Genomic DNA, 19,445 nt, shown 5'->3' with positions numbered 1-19,445 from the left:
ATCACTTTCATCACCCGCTTTGCAACAGGAACTACAACACAAACAACCTTCATCAGTCACAACATTTCTGGATGATAATGATCAACATCCTGGAATGTTTAACACTTTGATTGATAACAGAGAAAAGTATGGTCATTTCCCATCATTTCTATCTACTTGTGATGTGTTGGGGTAGGTTGGGCAGTTGATCTGCATATTCAATGTGTTTTCTATCCATAACTTTATATAATAGATTTTATTTCGATCTACTTTTAAGTCCTCATTTAAAGCCTGAGTGAATGACAGCTTACCACTGTAGCAGATGAACGCTGACATGACGTCACACATCAGGGTCTCCCATTGTCCATTAGCACTAAAATCTGCTGACACACAGTCCTCAGAGGGACCACAAGGCTCTAGAGATTTCCAGTTCCTAGATGAGGAGTCACTTCCATCCGTCTCTGAAGAGGCCGATCCAGGCTCCTGCTGGTGAGGGTAGCACAATGTGTACCTTCTGGTTCTCCTCCAGGTTCCTCACTATGGCCAGGTCTGTGTGGTGGTCTCTGCAGTAGCTCTGGGCCTCAGTCCACGTCAGCAAGCTGTTAATGAGGACAAATGTCTGTGGACCTGAAAGTAGAGCAGAGTTAAGTGCTGAGTAGAGGAACCATAACAGACTACATGATGCAGAACAGTTTATTGTTCTGAATACATTTTTAACTTTTAACTGGTCCTGAACCAGTCTCAGTGTAGTCCTGGTCTTCTATAGACCTCAGTCTAGTCCTGGTCCTCTATAGACCTCAGTGTAGTCCTGGTCCTCTATATACCTCAGTCTAGTCCTGGTCCTCTATAGACCTCAGTGTAGTCTTAGTCCTCTATAGACCTCAGTCTAGTCCTGGTCTTCTATATACCTCAGTGTAGTCCTGGCCCTCTATAGACCTCAGTGTAGTCTTAGTCCTCTATAGACCTCAGTGTAGTCCTGGTCCTCTCTAGACCTCAGTCTAGTCCTGGTCTTCTATAGACCTCAGTGTAGTCCTGGTCCTCTCTAGACCTCAGTGTAGTCCTGGCCCTCTATAGGCCGCAGTGTAGTCCTGATCCTCTCTAGACCTCAGTGTAGTCCTGATCCTCTCTAGACCTCAGTGTAGTCCTGATCCTCTCTAGACCTCAGTCTAGTCCTGGCCCTCTATAGACCTCAGTGTAGTCCTGATCCTCCCTAGACCTCAGTCTAGTCCTGGTCCTCTCTAGACCTCAGTGTAGTCCTGGTCCTCTATCTAGACCTCAGTGTAGTCCTGGCTCTCTATAGACCTCAGTGTAGTCCTGGTCCTCTATCTAGACCTCAGTGTAGTCCTGGCCCTCTATAGACCTCAGTGTAGTCCTGGTCCTCTCTAGACCTCAGTGTAGTCCTGGTCCTCTCTAGACCTCAGTGTAGTCCTGGTCCTCTCTAGACCTCAGTGTAGTCCTGGTCCTCTCTAGATCTCAGTGTAGTCCTGGTCCTCTCTAGATCTCAGTGTAATCCTGGTCCTCTCTAGACCTCAGTGTAGTCCTGGCCCTCTCTAGACCTCAGTGTAGTCCTGGTCCTCTCTAGACCTCAGTCTAGTCCTGGCCCTCTATAGACCTCAGTGTAGTCCTGATCCTCCCTAGACCTCAGTCTAGTCCTGGTCCTCTCTAGACCTCAGTGTAGTCCTGGTCCTCTATCTAGACCTCAGTGTAGTCCTGGCTCTCTATAGACCTCAGTGTAGTCCTGGTCCTCTATCTAGACCTCAGTGTAGTCCTGGTCCTCTATCTAGACCTCAGTGTAGTCCTGGTCCTCTATCTAGACCTCAGTGTAGTCCTGGCTCTCTATAGACCTCAGTGTAGTCCTGGTCCTCTATCTAGACCTCAGTGTAGTCCTGGTCCTCTATCTAGACCTCAGTGTAGTCCTGGTCCTCTATCTAGACCTCAGTGTAGTCCTGGTCCTCTATCTAGACCTCAGTGTAGTCCTGGTCCTCTATCTAGACCTCAGTGTAGTCTTAGTCCTCTATAGACCTCAGTGTAGTCCTGGCTCTCTATAGACCTCAGTGTAGTCCTGGTCCTCTATCTAGACCTCAGTGTAGTCCTGGCCCTCTATAGACCTCAGTGTAGTCCTGGTCCTCTCTAGACCTCAGTGTAGTCCTGGTCCTCTCTAGACCTCAGTCTAGTCCTGGTCCTCTCTAGATCTCAGTGTAATCCTGGTCCTCTCTAGACCTCAGTGTAGTCTCTGGCCCTCTATAGACCTCAGTGTAGTCCTGGTCCTCTCTAGACCTCAGTGTAGTCCTGGCCCTCTATAGACCTCAGTCTAGTCCTGATCCTCTATAGCAGGGGTCACTAACAGATGGACCGCGGTCCGGGTCCGGACCCAGATGCTGTTGTCTCTGGACCCTGCATTGAAAACCGATAGATAATTGAGAATTATTACATTTTCATCGATGGCTTCTATTTCACTGGCGCAGCTTTTCTAGCCTTGATGGCTCTTGTTCAGCGGTCCAGGAAACACAGCGACCAATCACACGCCTTGTAAAGCCTCTCACATGATCCTACTCGGCCAATCCCATGTGAGTATTCTGTTAAGCTCCGCCCTCGACTCAAGTGAGACGTTTACACACACGGAGCATCAGGAGAGACTCGATAGTTGGAAAAAGTATGTGAGTCAGAAGTTATTTCACTTGGCGCTCCACAAAGATAAACATGGACATCTTAACCAGAGCCTTGAACCAAGAATGGACAGACTGTTAAATGTTTATTATTCACACAACCAGTTCAAGAGCAGCACGTCTCATGTTCAGAGATATTTAAAGCAGCGATGTGAAGCGCCACCACGAGACACAGGGTTGGCTCTGTTGGCCAAAAAGTACGTAAGTCAGAGAAGTTATTTCACTTGGCGCTCCAAAAAGATAAATGTGGACAGAGCCTTAAACCAAGAATGAACAAATTGTTATATTAAACACGTTTTCTCCCAGATTTAATTTAATCACATTTTCTCTTCTCATTTAATAATAATAATACATTTGATTTATGTACGCTTTTCATAATACTCAAAGACACTTTACAAACGTTTGAAATCATCATAAAAGAGCCACACAATAAACACATAGAGGACACGAAAGTCAGTCTCAGAGGAGTTTGGGAGAGAATTCCAGCGGGGGAGGGCAGCTATAGAGAAGGATCATTTCAACTCCATGCGAGGAGCCATTTAATGCACAAAGATATCTCATTTATTCATAACAACAGCATCACATATCCAGAAGGAGGATGCATCATCATACCAAATACCAAATAATGACGACTCGTCCTTTTTCCACACTGTTTCTACCTCTCTCTCCATCTGTCTGACTCTCCAATAACAATCGGAGGAGATTTCAATCCATTCATAAACCATCATTACATTACATTACATTACATTTCATTTAGCTAACACTTTTATCCAAAGCGACTTACAATAAGTGCATTCAACCATGAGGACAAACTCAGAACAACAAGAATCAAGAAAGTACAATTTCTTCAACAAAGTTAAACTACAAAGTGCTATTAGTAAGTTACATTAAAATGCTACTAAAGTGCTACTAGGTGCTACCTTCCTTATTCAAGGTGAAGTCGAAAAAGATGTGTTTTTAGTTTGCGACGGAAGATGTAGAGACTTCCTGCTGTCCTGATGTCAATGGGGAGCTCATTCCACCATTGAGGAGCCAGGACACAAACAGTCTGACTTTGTTGAGGGTTTAGCTCGCAGTGACGGAGCTACAAGCTGATTGGCAGAAGCCGAGCGGAGCGAACGGGTGTACGATTTCACCATGTCCTGGATGTAGACCGGACCTGATGTTTTGAAGCGGATGCTGCACCCATGGTAACCAGTGAAGGTCGCGGAGCAGTGGAGTCGTGTGGGTGAATTTCGGTTAAAGACCAGTCGAGCTGCTGCATTCTGGATGAGCTGCAGAGGTCAGATGGCACTAGCAGGTAGACCTGCAGGAGGGAGTTACAGTAGTCAAGGTGATCAGAGCCTGGACCAGAACCTGAGCCGCCTTCTGAGTGAGAAGGAGACGTATTCTCCTGATGTTGTACAGCATGGACCTACATGCGTGTACTAGCGTGTTGATGCGGTGTTGGCAGTCAGGGAGAGTTGACCGTCAAGTGTCACACCGAGGTTCCTGGCATGATTTGTACTCTTCATCCCGCTTTCCCTGTTTCCAAAAGTAGTGATGGTGCTATTTCTGTTGAATCATGTATTTCAAGGCAGGGCGCCTTCTCTCTCTTCGTATAACGATCAGAGTCAGGGTCCCCCAGTGAGCATGTGTTACCTCTAATGGGAGATGTGGGAGAGTGGTTGATATTCCAGGTGAGGGAGAGCATGGCCGCTCATGGTTATGTTATCATCAGACAGATGAAATCATTCAAACCACAAAAACCATTAAACACCTCAGTGGTTTTGGTCTTGTTGATGGTTGGCCATTCAAACACCCGACCGTGAGACAGTGTTCCTTCTTCTCACCGGTTCATCACTTCTTCTCCCGTATGGATTTCTTTTTAATCAGAAACTCATAAATCTCTCCAACATACCAATACATCCCATAACCATGAGCGGCCATGCTCTCCCTAGATGATAGATGTGACCTTCAAATGGTTTGTTGGGACACGGAACAAAGGGGGAGATTTAGGAAGTGGAAAGGAGTCGTGGGAGGAAGGGATGAAGGGATGAAAGGATGAAGGGGATGAATTGGAGAATGAACGAGAAGGGTAGTGGGGGTCATGGAAAGAAATACAATGAACTCTCTAGTGGGGTAATATGCAGTGTTGGGGTAGTTACTCAGAAAAAGTAACTAGTTACAAGTTACTAGTTACTTCTGAACATTGTAACTAGATTACTTTACTTGTTACTGCATTTAAAAAGTAACTTCACTACTAGTTACTCTACTTTCCTTTTTTTTTAAGCAAATGTACAAATTAACCGTAAAGATACATGGACAAACATCATGGCCCTTTCATCACTTTATTTTCAATGTTCAATAAAGGGCATCTCTTAGCCTTTCCACATAGTGTATTGTAAACATGTAAAACAAAATGGCATATAAAACTCAGCCATTAACTTGAACGAACATTAACCCTGTTCACACTGTCTGACCAAAGAAATATGCCTCACTTTAAAATCCACAAACAACAGGATCCAAGAGGCTGTGTATGGTGGGGACATTCAGGTCAAACAGCACAACACATTGAAAACAGGCTTTTGGAAACATGAGACCCCACTAAACCAAATGGGGGCCGACTCCTAAGAACAAAACCAGCTTGTTATAGGAATCATTGTAGTGGTTTAAGAAAAATAGAAAAATGAATGGCACTTTTTCCCATAAAATAGAAACAGAAATGCACTTAACCCAAAACATAGAAACTGAAAATGCAATTAAATAAACAGAAAATCCACTTCATCTTTGCCTAAATAAACAGAAAGTGCACTATATCCGATGAAGTTTATCATTTTTCTCTATTCTTCAAAATAGCGATTGTATCGCATGAGTAAAAGTCTCTTGAATCTTTTACCCGACAGCCTGTTCCTCCTTGGGGTCAGAACAATACTGCCCAGGCTGAAAGCCTTTCTAGTGTTGTAACTTGTTTTATTACATGATTTACTCTTATTGTGAAGAGCATGTAAACAGGAAGTGCTTTTACTTTGAAGGCATAAAGTACAATGATACCTGCTTGTTGACGCTAACTAATGTTGATGTTACGTGTGGAAAATATATACATGTCTGGTGCAAGAGCACGTTCTCAATGCTTTATCAGTTGTAATACTGCTGGCAGTTCAGGGGAGAAGATTGGTTGTAGGGCGCAGTGAACCTGGTCTCTAGTGTTTAGAGTCTCAGTTAGTATGTAGTTCTGTTGAGATAAGTGACCCCGTCTGCATCTGTACTGGCATAAACCTGGTAGTCTAAATAGATGCCCCTGCAAGTGTTTCCCACTGAAGCCCTGCCTTACAGACACCACTAAGCCTCCTATATGCTGTTAGTATCTTCACTGGTTTCAGACAAATAATCATATTGAATTCAAATCCCTGTTTACCCAGGTGCTTGGTATCCGTAATTTAAGGTTTATCAGCAGCAAAACTCTGCAGACAATTTGTTCACTTTCTACAGTGTGTGCAAAACAAATATTTATTTCCATCAAACTAAAGTATTATATATTTTTAAGTAATTAGCATAGTCATATGCAGAAAAAACTTCTTTTATTTATTAGTCCTGCTGACTGGGGACAGTGAACGATGATACTTCACCTCTGTCCCAGACACAGCAGCCAAGTGTGTTAAGACCTTGTTTACTAAATGTGTGGCGTTATCGCAGTAAATTATTTCTTAGTGAAACCCGAACCTCGGTATTATGTCTTTCGTCAAGGCTTTTGCCACCACTGTTAAAGCATCTGATGAATTAGTTGAACATACTTCAACCTATTTTGAAAACCTTATTTTATAATCATTTAGACAATATGTATTCCCTTAACATTGGTTGAGTTCAATAGAATTCATGCAAATGTACTGAAATGGATATTCTGGTTTTGGCAAATTTTTATTTGAGTGATTAGTAAAGCCATATGCATTAAACACCGTCCTAGATACCCTCCCACCTGTTTAGCCACATGGCTAAAAAGAGCTGTATCTCCATGTAATGTTTAAGGCAATACTAATCTACGTTCAGGAAACCTTCAGAACCCTTTCCCCATCCCTCCCACAGCTATGTTTATTCTTATTCATTTTGCTTGCTGTGGAGCACTTGTTTGCATATTTTCTTTTTATTATTTTATTTAATGAAGTGTTGAACTTCAAAAGTAAAATAGTCTTTATCAATTCTTTATGTCTAATAGGCTTGTTAGATCAGTTCTTGGTAACACAACTCTCAATACGGTCTTGTGTTGAACTTTATCAGCTGTGGGCAGTATGTTATATCATCTCTCCATAGTTAAATGAGGTTGTGAAAGCAACACTGCCAGCATTAAGGGTGTTTTGCAGGTGACATATAAGCTCTCTCTGATCCAAACACGATCCCTCTCCCACATACACACTCATTCCTTAATCTTCCTCTCTTCACATACCATACACCATCCAGTCCACTTTAAACAGTTTCACATTGCTTTCTTTCTTTCTTTCTCTCTCTCTCTCTCCACAAAGCTGCTGTTTCTTTTTGTTACTTTATTGTCCCAAAGAATTCCAAAATAGTGCCTGAGTCCCTTCTCTGCACTCTTATCTATTGTTTTGGAACATACCAGAGTAAAATCTGACTCTCCTGTGGAGTTTTAGCATTTAGCTAGTTTAGCAGCCTTTCCTCTGAGAAAAGATGGTAAGATTTTCACAATACCTTCTTATTCTAAAAAAAAATGTAATATTACCTCAGTAAAGATTTGTTATTCTTATTTTTGCCGTAAGGCTTTAAACCAGCTCTCGTATTTTTGTTTTAAAGAGTAAGACAGCGTGCGCATGCCCCTCGTTTGTTGTTGTTGTTCCAAATGGCGGAGCCACTTCATATCTTTTTATTCCTACGTAATAGATTGTCGTGGCTAGGTTTAATTTATAACCATAGTCTGGTAGCAGTCATTTTATTGTATCCTAAACTACTTTCATGCCTTCTTGCTCTTTACTCCCTTTGCTAGTGTTTGACCCCATACTTTATTCGTTTACAATTTCCCCCTTCTTCTCTTTCACCTGGGTGGCCAAATATTCATTGTAACGTAGTTACTTCCCGTCTCCGGGTGGTAGCAGTCCTACTCAATGATACTTATCACATGATTTAACAGACCACATCACCCCTTTCTTCTCTTCTGACGTTGGGTCGTCGAATGAGTTTTTTGTATCCTTAGAAGCCAGGAGAAAGGTTTTATGAACCCAATACCAGAAGACCTGAATGCGAAGCTTCTACTACAACAGAAGGCTGCAGCGCTCACTCACTTGGGGCTTATAAAGCCAGTCCACCAATATCGTTTTATTTCTCCTTGCTTCTTAGCACCCTATTCTCACCAGACGTCCCCCTTTAATTAGTTCAAAAATATTATCCACCCCCTTTCTTAAATGTAAGTTTAATTATCAATATGATGCGGAAATGTCAAGTTTTTTAAAATCTGCCTCCTTCCGGGAGATCCACCTTTTTACCGACGAACAGACACTTAAGACATACACACCTGAAATGATTTCCTCACTGGGTCGGTGAAAAAACAAAACGGATCTCTCGTCACTCCTCTCTTCTCCAGTCCTCACAAAAACACCGAACTACACTCTTGCAAGTTGTAGGGCGGAGGGCTTTCTGTGAGAGTCCTGGACTCCCCTGTGCACGGTTTCAGGAAAGACACTCTGGAGGGGAGGGGAGATGTTGAGTCCGGCCCTGAAGGACCAATATGTTAGAAAAATGTACTCGACACCTTGAGGTAAAATCATAGATCAGGATATTTATTCTTCGAAGAAGGAACAGAGTCAGAATCACAACATGATATGTCAATTGCGTATCCTGGACTGCTCCATGAATGAGCAGAGAGTTACCTCTTAAATACATTAATGACACCATCACAGAAGCTCCCATGACGTCTTCAGATTGGCTTGCATCGGCATGGTCATGATCACAAGGAACACCACGTTCTTCACACAGAGACATGGAGGCATCCACAGTCTCAAGACTACCAGAAGGTCACTGTTAAAGCATACGTATGTTTTAACAGGAGAGGAGGTCAAATGAGAAGCCACAAGCCTTTACACAGTATATGATTAATAATATAACTGTGAAACAGTACTTGATTAAGAGTAAATAAGTTTTTCTTCTAACAGGAGTCGAGGTGTTGCAGCATGAGGTGCAGTCCCATATTTACTGCATCATCCACCGACCTGTTTGCGCGGTAGACAAACTGCAGGGGGTCCAGCAGGGGCCCTGTGAGGTCCTCTCCAACTTTCCATCTTATCAGTGTAGCTCTTCTTAGCTACCTTAGTCTCCCTCGTTAGTGTGTTTCTGGCCTGGTTGTACAGAATCCTGTCCCCACCTCTGTAGGCCTCCTCTTTAGCCCGACGAAGCTGCCTGAGTTTTGCAGTGAACCAGGGTTTGTTATTGTTGTACGAGTAGAAGGTTTTTGTCGGCACACACATGTCCGTTTGTTCAAAGACGGATGTTCTACACACTGATGTGAGATGGCTTATGGAGCTCTGTCCGGAGAAAACAGACTGGGACAGAGGAAAGCCCTGAGGCAAATCTGTGATTTTGGGCTATACAACATTAATTAAATAAAAAATGTAAAAGTGATCCACAGTACAGATAACATTGACTTCTGTTGGAGTGACGAAACACAATATTGGGAAATGAGTTATCAATTGTAAAAAGAAAAGTAGTTAATGAAAAACAATTCAAACAAGCACCTTCAGTTTTAAGATTTGTGTATTTATTTGTGATATTTAGAAAATCATTGACTGTACTCTCATCAGCCAGCCGAGGCCTTTATTCCTGGACATTCATTCAGTCATTTCACTTGAGTTAAAGGCTAACAGTCTAACGTTCAGATAGCCTCGTAGGAAAAATACAAAGCAAGCCGACAGGCAGATAACGATGATCGAACATTGACAATGCCAAAACAATAGAAAAGTGCATTAAGGAATGTGGTGAAATATTTAATCAAACCAAACTAAATTGATGATCATTTGTCATAATATATTTATTGTGTTGTGGGAGATTCTGTGTTCTTCAGCAGACTGGAGGTGCTCTTCAACCTAAAAATTACAGATAGACAAACACATATTTAAAAAAAAATCTGATAAACTCAACAAGATCAAGAAACATTTACAAGATTAAAAGTTGGAGAGGCAACTAATTCTGCCATTATCAAACCAGGATGGATACAGCAATACGATCAACAACTTAAAATCCCTTGTGTGAAAGGAATCAGAGCTTAAAAGAAAAGAAAAGAAGGACGTTTGTAGTTTTGTTGGCAGCCAGAACAGTCAGACACTGGCACAGCTAACAAGATTCACAGATTTGGAACTTGAATTGTGAACAACATAAATAATGAAAACCAGGGAGCATACCGATTTCACAACCAGGAGGTAAATGTAAACTCCTCTTCAGTGAAGTCTGGACAACTTACATGTTGGTGATCCTGTCTAGTCTGTCCTTGAGGTCCTCCTGGAACAGGAAACAGGACAGACAAGAAAACATGCGTCTTGCTCACAAACAAATATTCGGCGGCAGCTTATGAAAAGCTTTCCTGAATGTTGTGGCTAAAGTCCAGAGTATGAGAATAATATACAGTATGTTATTTGAATGAACATTTTATGGATTTAGGAAAATAACCTAATTTGAACTCTTAATTTGATAAAAAGATTTGTTAATCAGCGAGAATGTAGCACAACATGAAAGTAAAAGCAGTGCTCCGTGCAATACTGAAATATTATCCCTAAAATATAATTCATAATTGTGATTATCATTTTGCCCATAGTTGTGCCAGCTGCATGCGATGGGCATGCAGAGACTTTTCCAACAAATCACTTTTTCTCCACTTGAAAGCGTCTGGAGGTACAGGTTGCTGATGTCGACTACTTTTTCGTGAGCCATAACGTGTCATAAAGACAAATAATGGTTCAGCCAGTTTGCATGAAACCAAACCAGTGTGAGCTTGTACACCGGACCAGACCGGTAAGAAACAACCTCAACAAGCTTATTATGTTCAGCTTTCGAAGATTCTAAACACAACTTTGTGTGATTTTATTTATTTATTTTTCAAATAGAGGGAACTGGAAGCGATTCCTATATTTGCCCCCCCTCCCCCCTCCTGTAAATACTGTGACTGTCTTATTTAAACGCCTGGTCAGGGACAACAATCCCCAAATGTTTAAAATGCAGCATGGAAGAATGTGAAAGAATACAACTAATACGATGATGTCATTTGCAAAATAATGACCTAATCCTTGAAATCAAATCTTTTGTATTCATAGTGACAGCATGATGAGTCCTTTGCTCCGTCTCACCTTTGAAGCATCAGGCATGGAGCAAGAAAAGGAGGCATCAGATGACGGACATGGCAGCGGGACACTTAACTGGGATAGAGAGACGAGAAAGCAAAGGCAATTCTAAAAATGTGCTTCGCAAAGGATTAAGTCTGAAAGCTAGTTTTAAATTAATCCCAGTTGTACCACCCGTGAAGGTGACCAACACTACAGTCTGTAGTGACTATAATAATAATAATAATAATAATAATAATAATTATACACTATAATCTGGTAAGTGCAGTGACCTTCCTTCAGTCCTTGACTGAGGGCAAGATGGAGCATCATGAGACTGAAGTTCTTCATGGATCAGTCTATTCAGATGCACATGCTTACTTTACTGTCACCGCAACCAGGACATGTTTGAAGAAAATTAACGGCTATGTTCCTAATACATCAACATGGCTGACTTGGTATTGAATCCACTTTTTGGAGTAGTCACAGTATCGATCCTGGTCCCAGTCCATAGGGTTCATTACAACAGGCTAATTTCCCTTTTCTAGATAGAATCCAGAAATTCTGTCTTGTAGCCCTCGACTTCAGATCAAAAGGTGTTTCATCTGGTAGAGTATGTAAGACAGGGCTATAGCTTTGATTATCAATGTGTTACAACCCACTAGTGAAGATGCTTGAACATGTTTAATACAATCAACACATTAACAGGCAGAAACAAAAGACATTCAGTGATTACATTCTACGTGGAGATGAAATCCAAATGAAATGTCCCAGCATGTACACTACCTGTATATTGCTCAGATCTAGTTTGGTCTCCAATAACAGCACTCTGCTCATCAGATGTTCCCAGCTCTCTCTGGAGATAGTGATGACTTCTCCTTCATTCTGGAATACAACGTGATAAATAGGCTACATATGGGATGTTGGCGTCGGGCTGAACAACTCTGATACAATCACAACATATCACATAACTATTGCTTTTATTCAAAGTGCATCAAGAATGGCAATATGAGAGTTAGTGCCACATTCCAATAAACGTTTTATTATTATTAATGAATAACAATATTCACAATAAAGAAAAAGGTTATCCTTTGTTTTTGTGGTACACAGGAAGGAGGCATTGTCTTGGATGGTTTCATGTTTTCCGTCTCCATGACTTTTACGATTCTTACCCGTTTATAAGTCCTATGTATTTATATGTATTTGGATCCATCAGGTTATGGCCACCATTTGACATGTTTGTCGACCTTGTCTTTTGTGTATAACTGTATGTATTGTTTTGAGCGGATTGCAGCTGTGTACAGCGCTACTGCCCAAGCTACCACCTTTATTGTCACCTTGGAGACAATAAAGTATATCTTATCCAAAAATCATACAATCATACACCTGTGCGGCTGCCTGCACATATCGAGGCAGTTAGTATGGAATGTAGTCTACACTGGCAGCTAGCTTTTTTTATTGTTTTTTGCTGCTGTTATATCAATTTGGCCATTTATTTACATTTATCTGTAAAACTGCCCAGCGCTAATGGGGTGACTTTGATAACGGCTTGTCTTCTGCTTGCCTTTAATTATTAAGCAGAGGCGTGTTGGTTGGCGAGGATGTTGCTCTGCTCTCTCCGGCCCCGGAGGAAAATAACCAGTAGCTCTGGAGAGAGGTTTCACTTATGGCCACAACCTCTATGGTTTCCTTCATTTCTGTTCATTGTGACGTAGCAGGGTATTTTTCTTTCAAGTCTTGTCCTAAATAAAGTTTCCTTCAAAATCCTATTTATTATGAACCAAACAGATTGCTGGACTTGAGCTACCCGCTTTATAATAATCGGTTCTGGCTGCCTTTGTTAAAGAATATTAAAGAAGTAGAGTAAAGAATGTCATATCAACCTTGTCTGTGATTCTTTGTTTGTTGAGTTTCTCCAGGCGTTTCTCCAGGATACTGAGCCTGTCCATCCCAGACAGAAGACTCCCGAGCTGAGCTTCCAGTGCCGAGAGCCTCCCATCCACCTCTGATGACTGACAGACAGTAGATGCAGTTACATTACATTTTATATTCCAACTCTTCTGAACAGACGATCCAGTGGTCGTCAGTACATTAGTCCTTTCAATGTTCCGGTAGAGAACTCAAACGAAAGGTCAAATGCTGAAGAAAAGAAATGTTCATGTTCTTTATCAACATAAACTAACCTCACAAGCTTTTGCTTAAAGATGGTTCAGACTCCAGGAGTTTAGGGTCAATAACCCTGATTCACCCCTCCTGACAATCAGATGGAGAAACCGGTTTTGGTCTGTACTGATGTTCGGCCCAAATAATCTGGTAATTTAATTTACAGATCTGATATTAAACCTCCTGAACCGTTCGCACTACTTTCTGAACTGGACCATAACGGGCCGGAGCAGCTGATGCGTTTCCAAGCCCTTGATGCTAACCTTAGCTAGCATACCTCTGTCCACAGATATTAAAACTGACCTAAAAATAGAGAACCCGTGTTGACCGCGTCTCCCCAAGCCTTTTCAGCCTTCTGCTTTGTTTTTTCTCAATGCAAAGAACGTCTACAGCAAGTTGTAGAACCACGTCATCGCAGAGAGATCGTGTGAGGTGGTGTGTTGCTCCCTCTGGCACAATAATCTGCATCATATCCTGTAGCTTGTGGTGCGCCATAACTATAAAATCTTGAAGTGTGCGCATGTTTGAGTTTAGAGAGAAGAACACCTGTAAAGATTCTTCTCTGTGTCATGCAACCCAAATTTAAAAATTGGTTGGGATTTTAAAACTCCTGTAGTCAGAGGCTGGCATTTGTCTTTACCCTGATTAAATAAATGCTTACGTAAAGAAGGTTTTCCTTGTTCTCCTCGCATCCTGCCAGCTCTGTGATCCCATTTCCAGGAGAATTGGAGGAGTACACTTCATTATGAGAGGCACAGGCTACATCATCGTGGGAGGAGAGATCGTCCACATAGAAGTTTTTAGGAAAGGTGGAGGAATGTTCTATGTGACTCACAACAAAAGGCTTCTTGGACACCTTAAACACATACAAACACAATGGTATTCAACTCAAGAGAAATTCCTGATGCAGTTCTAAATCATTCAGTCTTGACACACCACACCTTTCTGTAAATATCACCCCTCTACCTGCTACTTGCTGCTCATTTCCCAATTGACATCCTTGCTAATGCTCTTGTATATTTCAGTGACATTAAGTTAGGTTAAACTTGCCAGTGACCATGTGCTGCTGTCTGATGCAAGCAACACTCTGAAAGTATGAATTGCTTCTTGGTAACAAAACACACACTCTGACAAGCACATTCAAGGCTCTCACAACGTATACCATACTAATGAACAGCTGATGCATGCACAAAAACAAAAGCACCCAGAAATAGATTGGCTAGTTCAATTCTTGGTGTTTTATCATTTTTACAGTGTAATTGGGTAGGTGGGGGGGCGTTATCTAGATCATTGAGTGGTGTGCAATATTATGAGGTACTGTGTACTTGCAGTGGTGGTATTGGACACAATACTTACAGCGTCTGCATCAGTCAGTGTTGGATGAGCTTCTCCTCTGTCTTCCTTGTGTGAGGCAGGACATCTGACTCTGGGCTACAATACACATAAACACACAATTATATTGGTTATGTTACAGTTGTTGTTTGTTGAATGAAGTTTGTCTACTGTTTTGTTAGCCTCTAAACTTTCCTACTGTCACCGCATAGATAGTAGAAGTCACATGATTTGTTTTAGGTCTTAATTACTGCTACACTTTATGCTGTGTGTGGCCCTTTGTTGTGACTGGAACAACAGGGCTTTGTGAAACAAAACTTTGATTACCCTGATGATCATTAACATTTTGATCAAGCATATAAAAGGATGAGGTTGACTAAATATGACTCAAACGAACAAGGATTGTTTTATCTCAGGACAAACACTAAATATAGGAATGCCCAAGCTCTGTCTTTTTGTCGGTGGTCAGAACGTTTTTTTATCTTCAAGTAGCGTCTATATAATTTATATAATATACTTTGTGCGGTGTTTACATCGTGGCTCCAGTTCTGTCACTAAACCCTGAACATCTTGCCATCTTATCATTGACAGCCTCTTTACTCTCAGCGTGGGTCCTGAGGATGAGAGAAGGCCGTACTGTTGACATGGCTGCACTCGTATCTGGTGGCTCCTCGGCCTCGCTTGGGTGGCGAGCTAGCAGGTGAGTCCAAAGATGTGTTGTCGTTGTAGAGCAACATCCAATCCACACTTTTTGACATTGTCTCTTAGAGGAACAATCAAGCCACACATAGACCTACACACTCTATTGTTTTCTTCCCATGGAGCCCAAATGAAAACGGTTTTGGTTCAATAAATGTCTGCGATCAGTCAGTCTGGTGAAGGCAGGTTAGCAGGCCACTGTCCACTCAGCGACAGACGGGAAACAGAGTAAGTGCTTTGATTGGATGACAGAACACCGACACCCCCCTTATGTTGCGCTTACGTCGTGCTTCAGGTGGGGATTCCCAGTAAGTTAGCAGAATTTTACCATCTAGGGCAGAGGTGGGCTAACATTTTTGGCTCAGGGGCCACAATGAGTTTTAAAATTTGACAGACGGGCCGGGCCAGTGTCAGATAGATGGAGAGTGTTTGTGTGAACAAATCTAAAGTCAAAGAAAAAGGCATCAACTAAAAAATAAAGAAAACTTATATAAAATGTCAGTGGGAACAGTGTTGGACACATCTTAGGATACACTGAGCTCCTTTTCTCTTCTTCTCTTCCTCTCCTCCTTTCTCTCCTTCTGGATAAATGGTCTGTTCAATGCACATTACTAACTCTGCTTTCTTTTTCCATGGATCGTGGCTGCCTGGTACCGGTCCTGCCTCCTGCCTCCTGCCTCCTGCCTCCTGTCTCCTGTCTCCTGCCATGGCCCTGCTGATGCCCCCCCCCCCCACCCTCCTCTCTACCTACTTCTGCTTAATGGATCGTGGCTATCTGGATCATGCATACTACTCATTATATGAATAATTTCTGTCACATTCATTGAATGTGCTGTAACTCCGTTACGTTATTCATTCTGGTCACATGACATCTATTGCTTCTGTCCATCCGGGGAGAGGGATCCTCCTCTGTTGCTCTCCCTCAGGTTTCTTCCCCTTTTTTCCCTGTGAAAGGGTTTTTACTATCTTTATTGGGGGAGTTTTTCCTGATCCGATGTGAGGTCCCGGGGCAGGATGTTACGTGTACAGATTGTAAAGCCCTCTGAGGCAAACTTGTATGTGTGATGTTGGGCTATATAAAATAAACTGAATTGAATTGAATTGTTGTTGGTGACCCTTTTTTGCCAGTGCATCAACGTTTGGTGTCAGTTTGGTTGTTGCAATTCTCAGGATCTGAGGTGTTCCTCAGTTAAACCGGCCGTTTAATCTTGGCCGCCGCGCATGCGTTAACGAAATGCATGAATACATTCACGGCACAGGCTTTGCTGTCCATGGGTGTATTATAAGACGATTCAAGTGATGAATTGCTGCCAATATCTCCATTGTCACAGCTAGCAGGAAGCTGGCAGGCGGAACCTGATGTGTCACATGAGCGCGCAGGGCGGCGCCGTCTTGTGGGTCTGACGTTCGTTCATTATGCCGAGGGAATAACTCTGGATTCAGCTGTTACTTTATTTCACAACTTTAAAAACACTTATTTTTTTTTAAATAAGGAGTGTTCGTACTGGGGAGTGGGATCAACTGAAACTTGCAGGAAAAAGGCAAAAAGAATGCGGTCTTTACGAGCCAGATTAAAAAGCCCAATCGGCCGTAGTTTGCCCATACCTGATCTACGGTGTAGAACTCAAAATACTTCCACGTACTGCTTCTCAGGTGTATTGTTGTTGTAGTTATCTGATAAGTGTGGTTTTTCTTGCTAGTGTCCTTTCAGAATATGCCATAGGGCAAGCTGTTAGTACATTTTAGGAGCACACCCTGCTGGACCACTAGGTAAACTACTTGAAAAGGTGTGTCACGTTTAATGACTGGATATTTTGCATTTGAAAAGGTCATTCCAGTTTAAATATTTCATGTTTTTTTATATTAAAACGAAAGTAAAAATGTTGAATAAATAGTGTGTTGGATAGTACGTTGCATATGGGTGATGTTATTACTATTTACATTAGTTTTATAGGAAACATTATAACACAGGTTTGGTGTCACCAAGAATAACTGATATAAATTTAATGGTCTTCATAATCCAAAACCTCAGATTGCTCTATAAAAGAATGCATTGCCGCCTTTAATGTTACCGATTACAGTTACAGATTATGCAATCTGCTTTCAAGACACACGTGTAAATACAAGTATTACAAAGTTCTGTACCTTCTTCAGCTGGTGGTGTTTCTGCAGGACCAAGTTAATGATGTCACAGATGACAGAGATTTTCCTTTGAGAGAAACCCCACTGGAGAAACTGCTGCTTGGTCAGTATGGGTTTATAGTGGAAGATATCTCGCAGCACCTAGAACACACACACACACACACACACACACACACACACACACACACGGTTAGAAAAAATTATTGAGAGTGTAGAATAATAATCCACAAGTGGGTTAGTAATCGCTGTGTTTCATAGTGGGAGGGATGAATGGGAATTAAGAAACTTAACAGCATTTCGCAATGCTGCATCTGTGAAAACACGGCACTCAGAATGTGTGTGTGTATGTGTGTGTGTGTGTTACCTTATAAAGAGTGTCAGTGAATCGGAGGTCAGTTTTGCCAGTCAGCTCCAGTCCAGCCTCCATTAGCTGCTTAGCAAAAGGTGGGGAGAAGGAGGTGAGGGTGAAGCTCACAATTGGTAGAAAAGCGGAGGGATCTCCTTTGGAAAGGCTGGTGGAGAAACAAAGAACAATGTGCTGCACTGAGGAAAACTACAAATGAAGACAGTGAGAATGTGATATATAATGTCAACGCTGCTCAACATGCTGCAGTTGTCACGACTCATACACAGATGTGTTTGGGCAAAAAGTGACAACCACATTTAATTTGTTTATAGTGTGCCTGAATTGCATTAGATATGTTTTGCTTAATGAAGTGAATATAAACTCACAATTAAACTGTGATGTATTAATGATTTAACTAGTTGTATGTGGAAAGGTAATTATTATATATCTATATATAAATTATATTATATTATTGATCTGAATTAATCTGGACAATATGGGAAAAAGTAACCCAAACATATTGTCTACCCGGGTATATTGCTCAGCAGCATCATGTGTATTGACAGACATTGACCTTATATTCCAATACATATTTATCTGAACACACTCTGCGTTTGTTTATGTCAACTCACAGTTTACATTTTCAACTCATGGTTCTTATGTTTATTACATAATGGAAGTGTTATGCTTATCATGGTTTGGTGCATTTGTAAATAATTGTGTATCAGATCTTATTTGAACTGCATCTGACTGTATATACAACGACTGCCAGCTCTCACATCTCATAATCACCGACACTGTTTGTGGTGGATATCTGTGTCTGTGATTGTTTTACAAAATAAAGCAAAAATATTGACTGCAAACCATATGCAGGTTTGGATGGTGGCCAAGGAAACCCCGATGGAAGAAGAGACACGTTGCAATTCCTTCTGGAATAAAGTGCTTGGACGCACGTGCAGATGTTCATCACTGGGGCATCAGTGACGCCGTGTGGTCGCTTGGCAACGTTGCAAGAGGCATTCCACACAACGTCGTTGGAGACTTTAGGACACGTTCAATGTCTTTAACACGGTGGGAAATGACACTAGCAGAGTAGACCACCTGAGGCAGAGGTGTTTGTATGAACCACACAGCGTATCTTACAGGTAACGTTACGCATACTAATACAACAAGTCCCATAAAGTGTCATTTTGAGCATTGAAAACAATGTTTGAGTTGTCGCTACCCGTAAACTGCATCGGTATTATTTAGTTTAGTTAGAAATGTAACGATAATGCATGTAGGTTACATCATTCCTATTCCATCTGACAACTAGCTGCTGCTTCCACTAGTTTCCTACTGACAAGTCACCCAGGTTAGCCAGCTAGCTGGCGTTAGTTCAATAATAACGTGTGCTGTTATACGGGCTTCTAGCACGGAACACCTTGATGTGTATACGTTGGAAGAGGTGTTTGTTTTGTTACCCATTGTAGTCGACATATCCCGGGTACTTTATCGCCCGCAAAAGAGTTTCCAGTTGACGAAGACATCCTTGGACATCTCCAGTGGACAGCATCTCTACAACGAGAGAGGCGCGCCAAACGAAACGGCTGCGGAGTCCGCTTGTGTGGTAACACAAACACGAGGGCACTACAACCTTCACGTCGTGTTGGAATATGCAAATGGCAGTGCAATAGGTCCAATGGGTTCGCTGCAGTCTTCTAGTGTTAGTGTTTTGTCCCGTTTGGGGAAAAGAAGGAACAGAAGTTTTGTTTCTACCGGGTGATCAACAGCACGAAACGTGATTGGCTGTTGCACGCAGTGACGTAGGATGACGTGGCACGCGCA

The 19,445-nt window shown here is 41.9% G+C and overlaps 1 protein-coding gene across 1 annotated transcript; it reads right to left on the bottom strand.

Moving 5' to 3' along the window:
• Positions 1–9,403: 9,403 nt before the first annotated feature.
• cep44 (centrosomal protein 44) lies at positions 9,404–19,173 on the bottom strand (the record flags this gene model as incomplete). Its single annotated transcript, XM_079220325.1, has 10 exons — positions 9,404–9,709; positions 10,084–10,121; positions 10,964–11,032; positions 11,723–11,821; positions 12,820–12,948; positions 13,761–13,955; positions 14,456–14,530; positions 17,276–17,413; positions 17,637–17,784; positions 19,082–19,173. 10 exons carry the CDS (start codon positions 19,171–19,173, stop codon positions 9,655–9,657), a joined length of 1,038 nt encoding a protein of 345 aa, XP_079076451.1. The 3' UTR covers positions 9,404–9,654.
• Between the last annotated feature and the right edge of the window lie 272 nt (positions 19,174–19,445).

The sequence above is a fragment of the Taurulus bubalis genome, assembly GCF_910589615.1.
Source record: "Taurulus bubalis genome assembly, chromosome: 6".
NCBI lineage: Eukaryota > Metazoa > Chordata > Actinopteri > Perciformes > Cottidae > Taurulus > Taurulus bubalis.
Note: the sequence above shows the minus strand (reverse complement) of the source record. Positions and strands in the feature narration are given on the sequence as shown.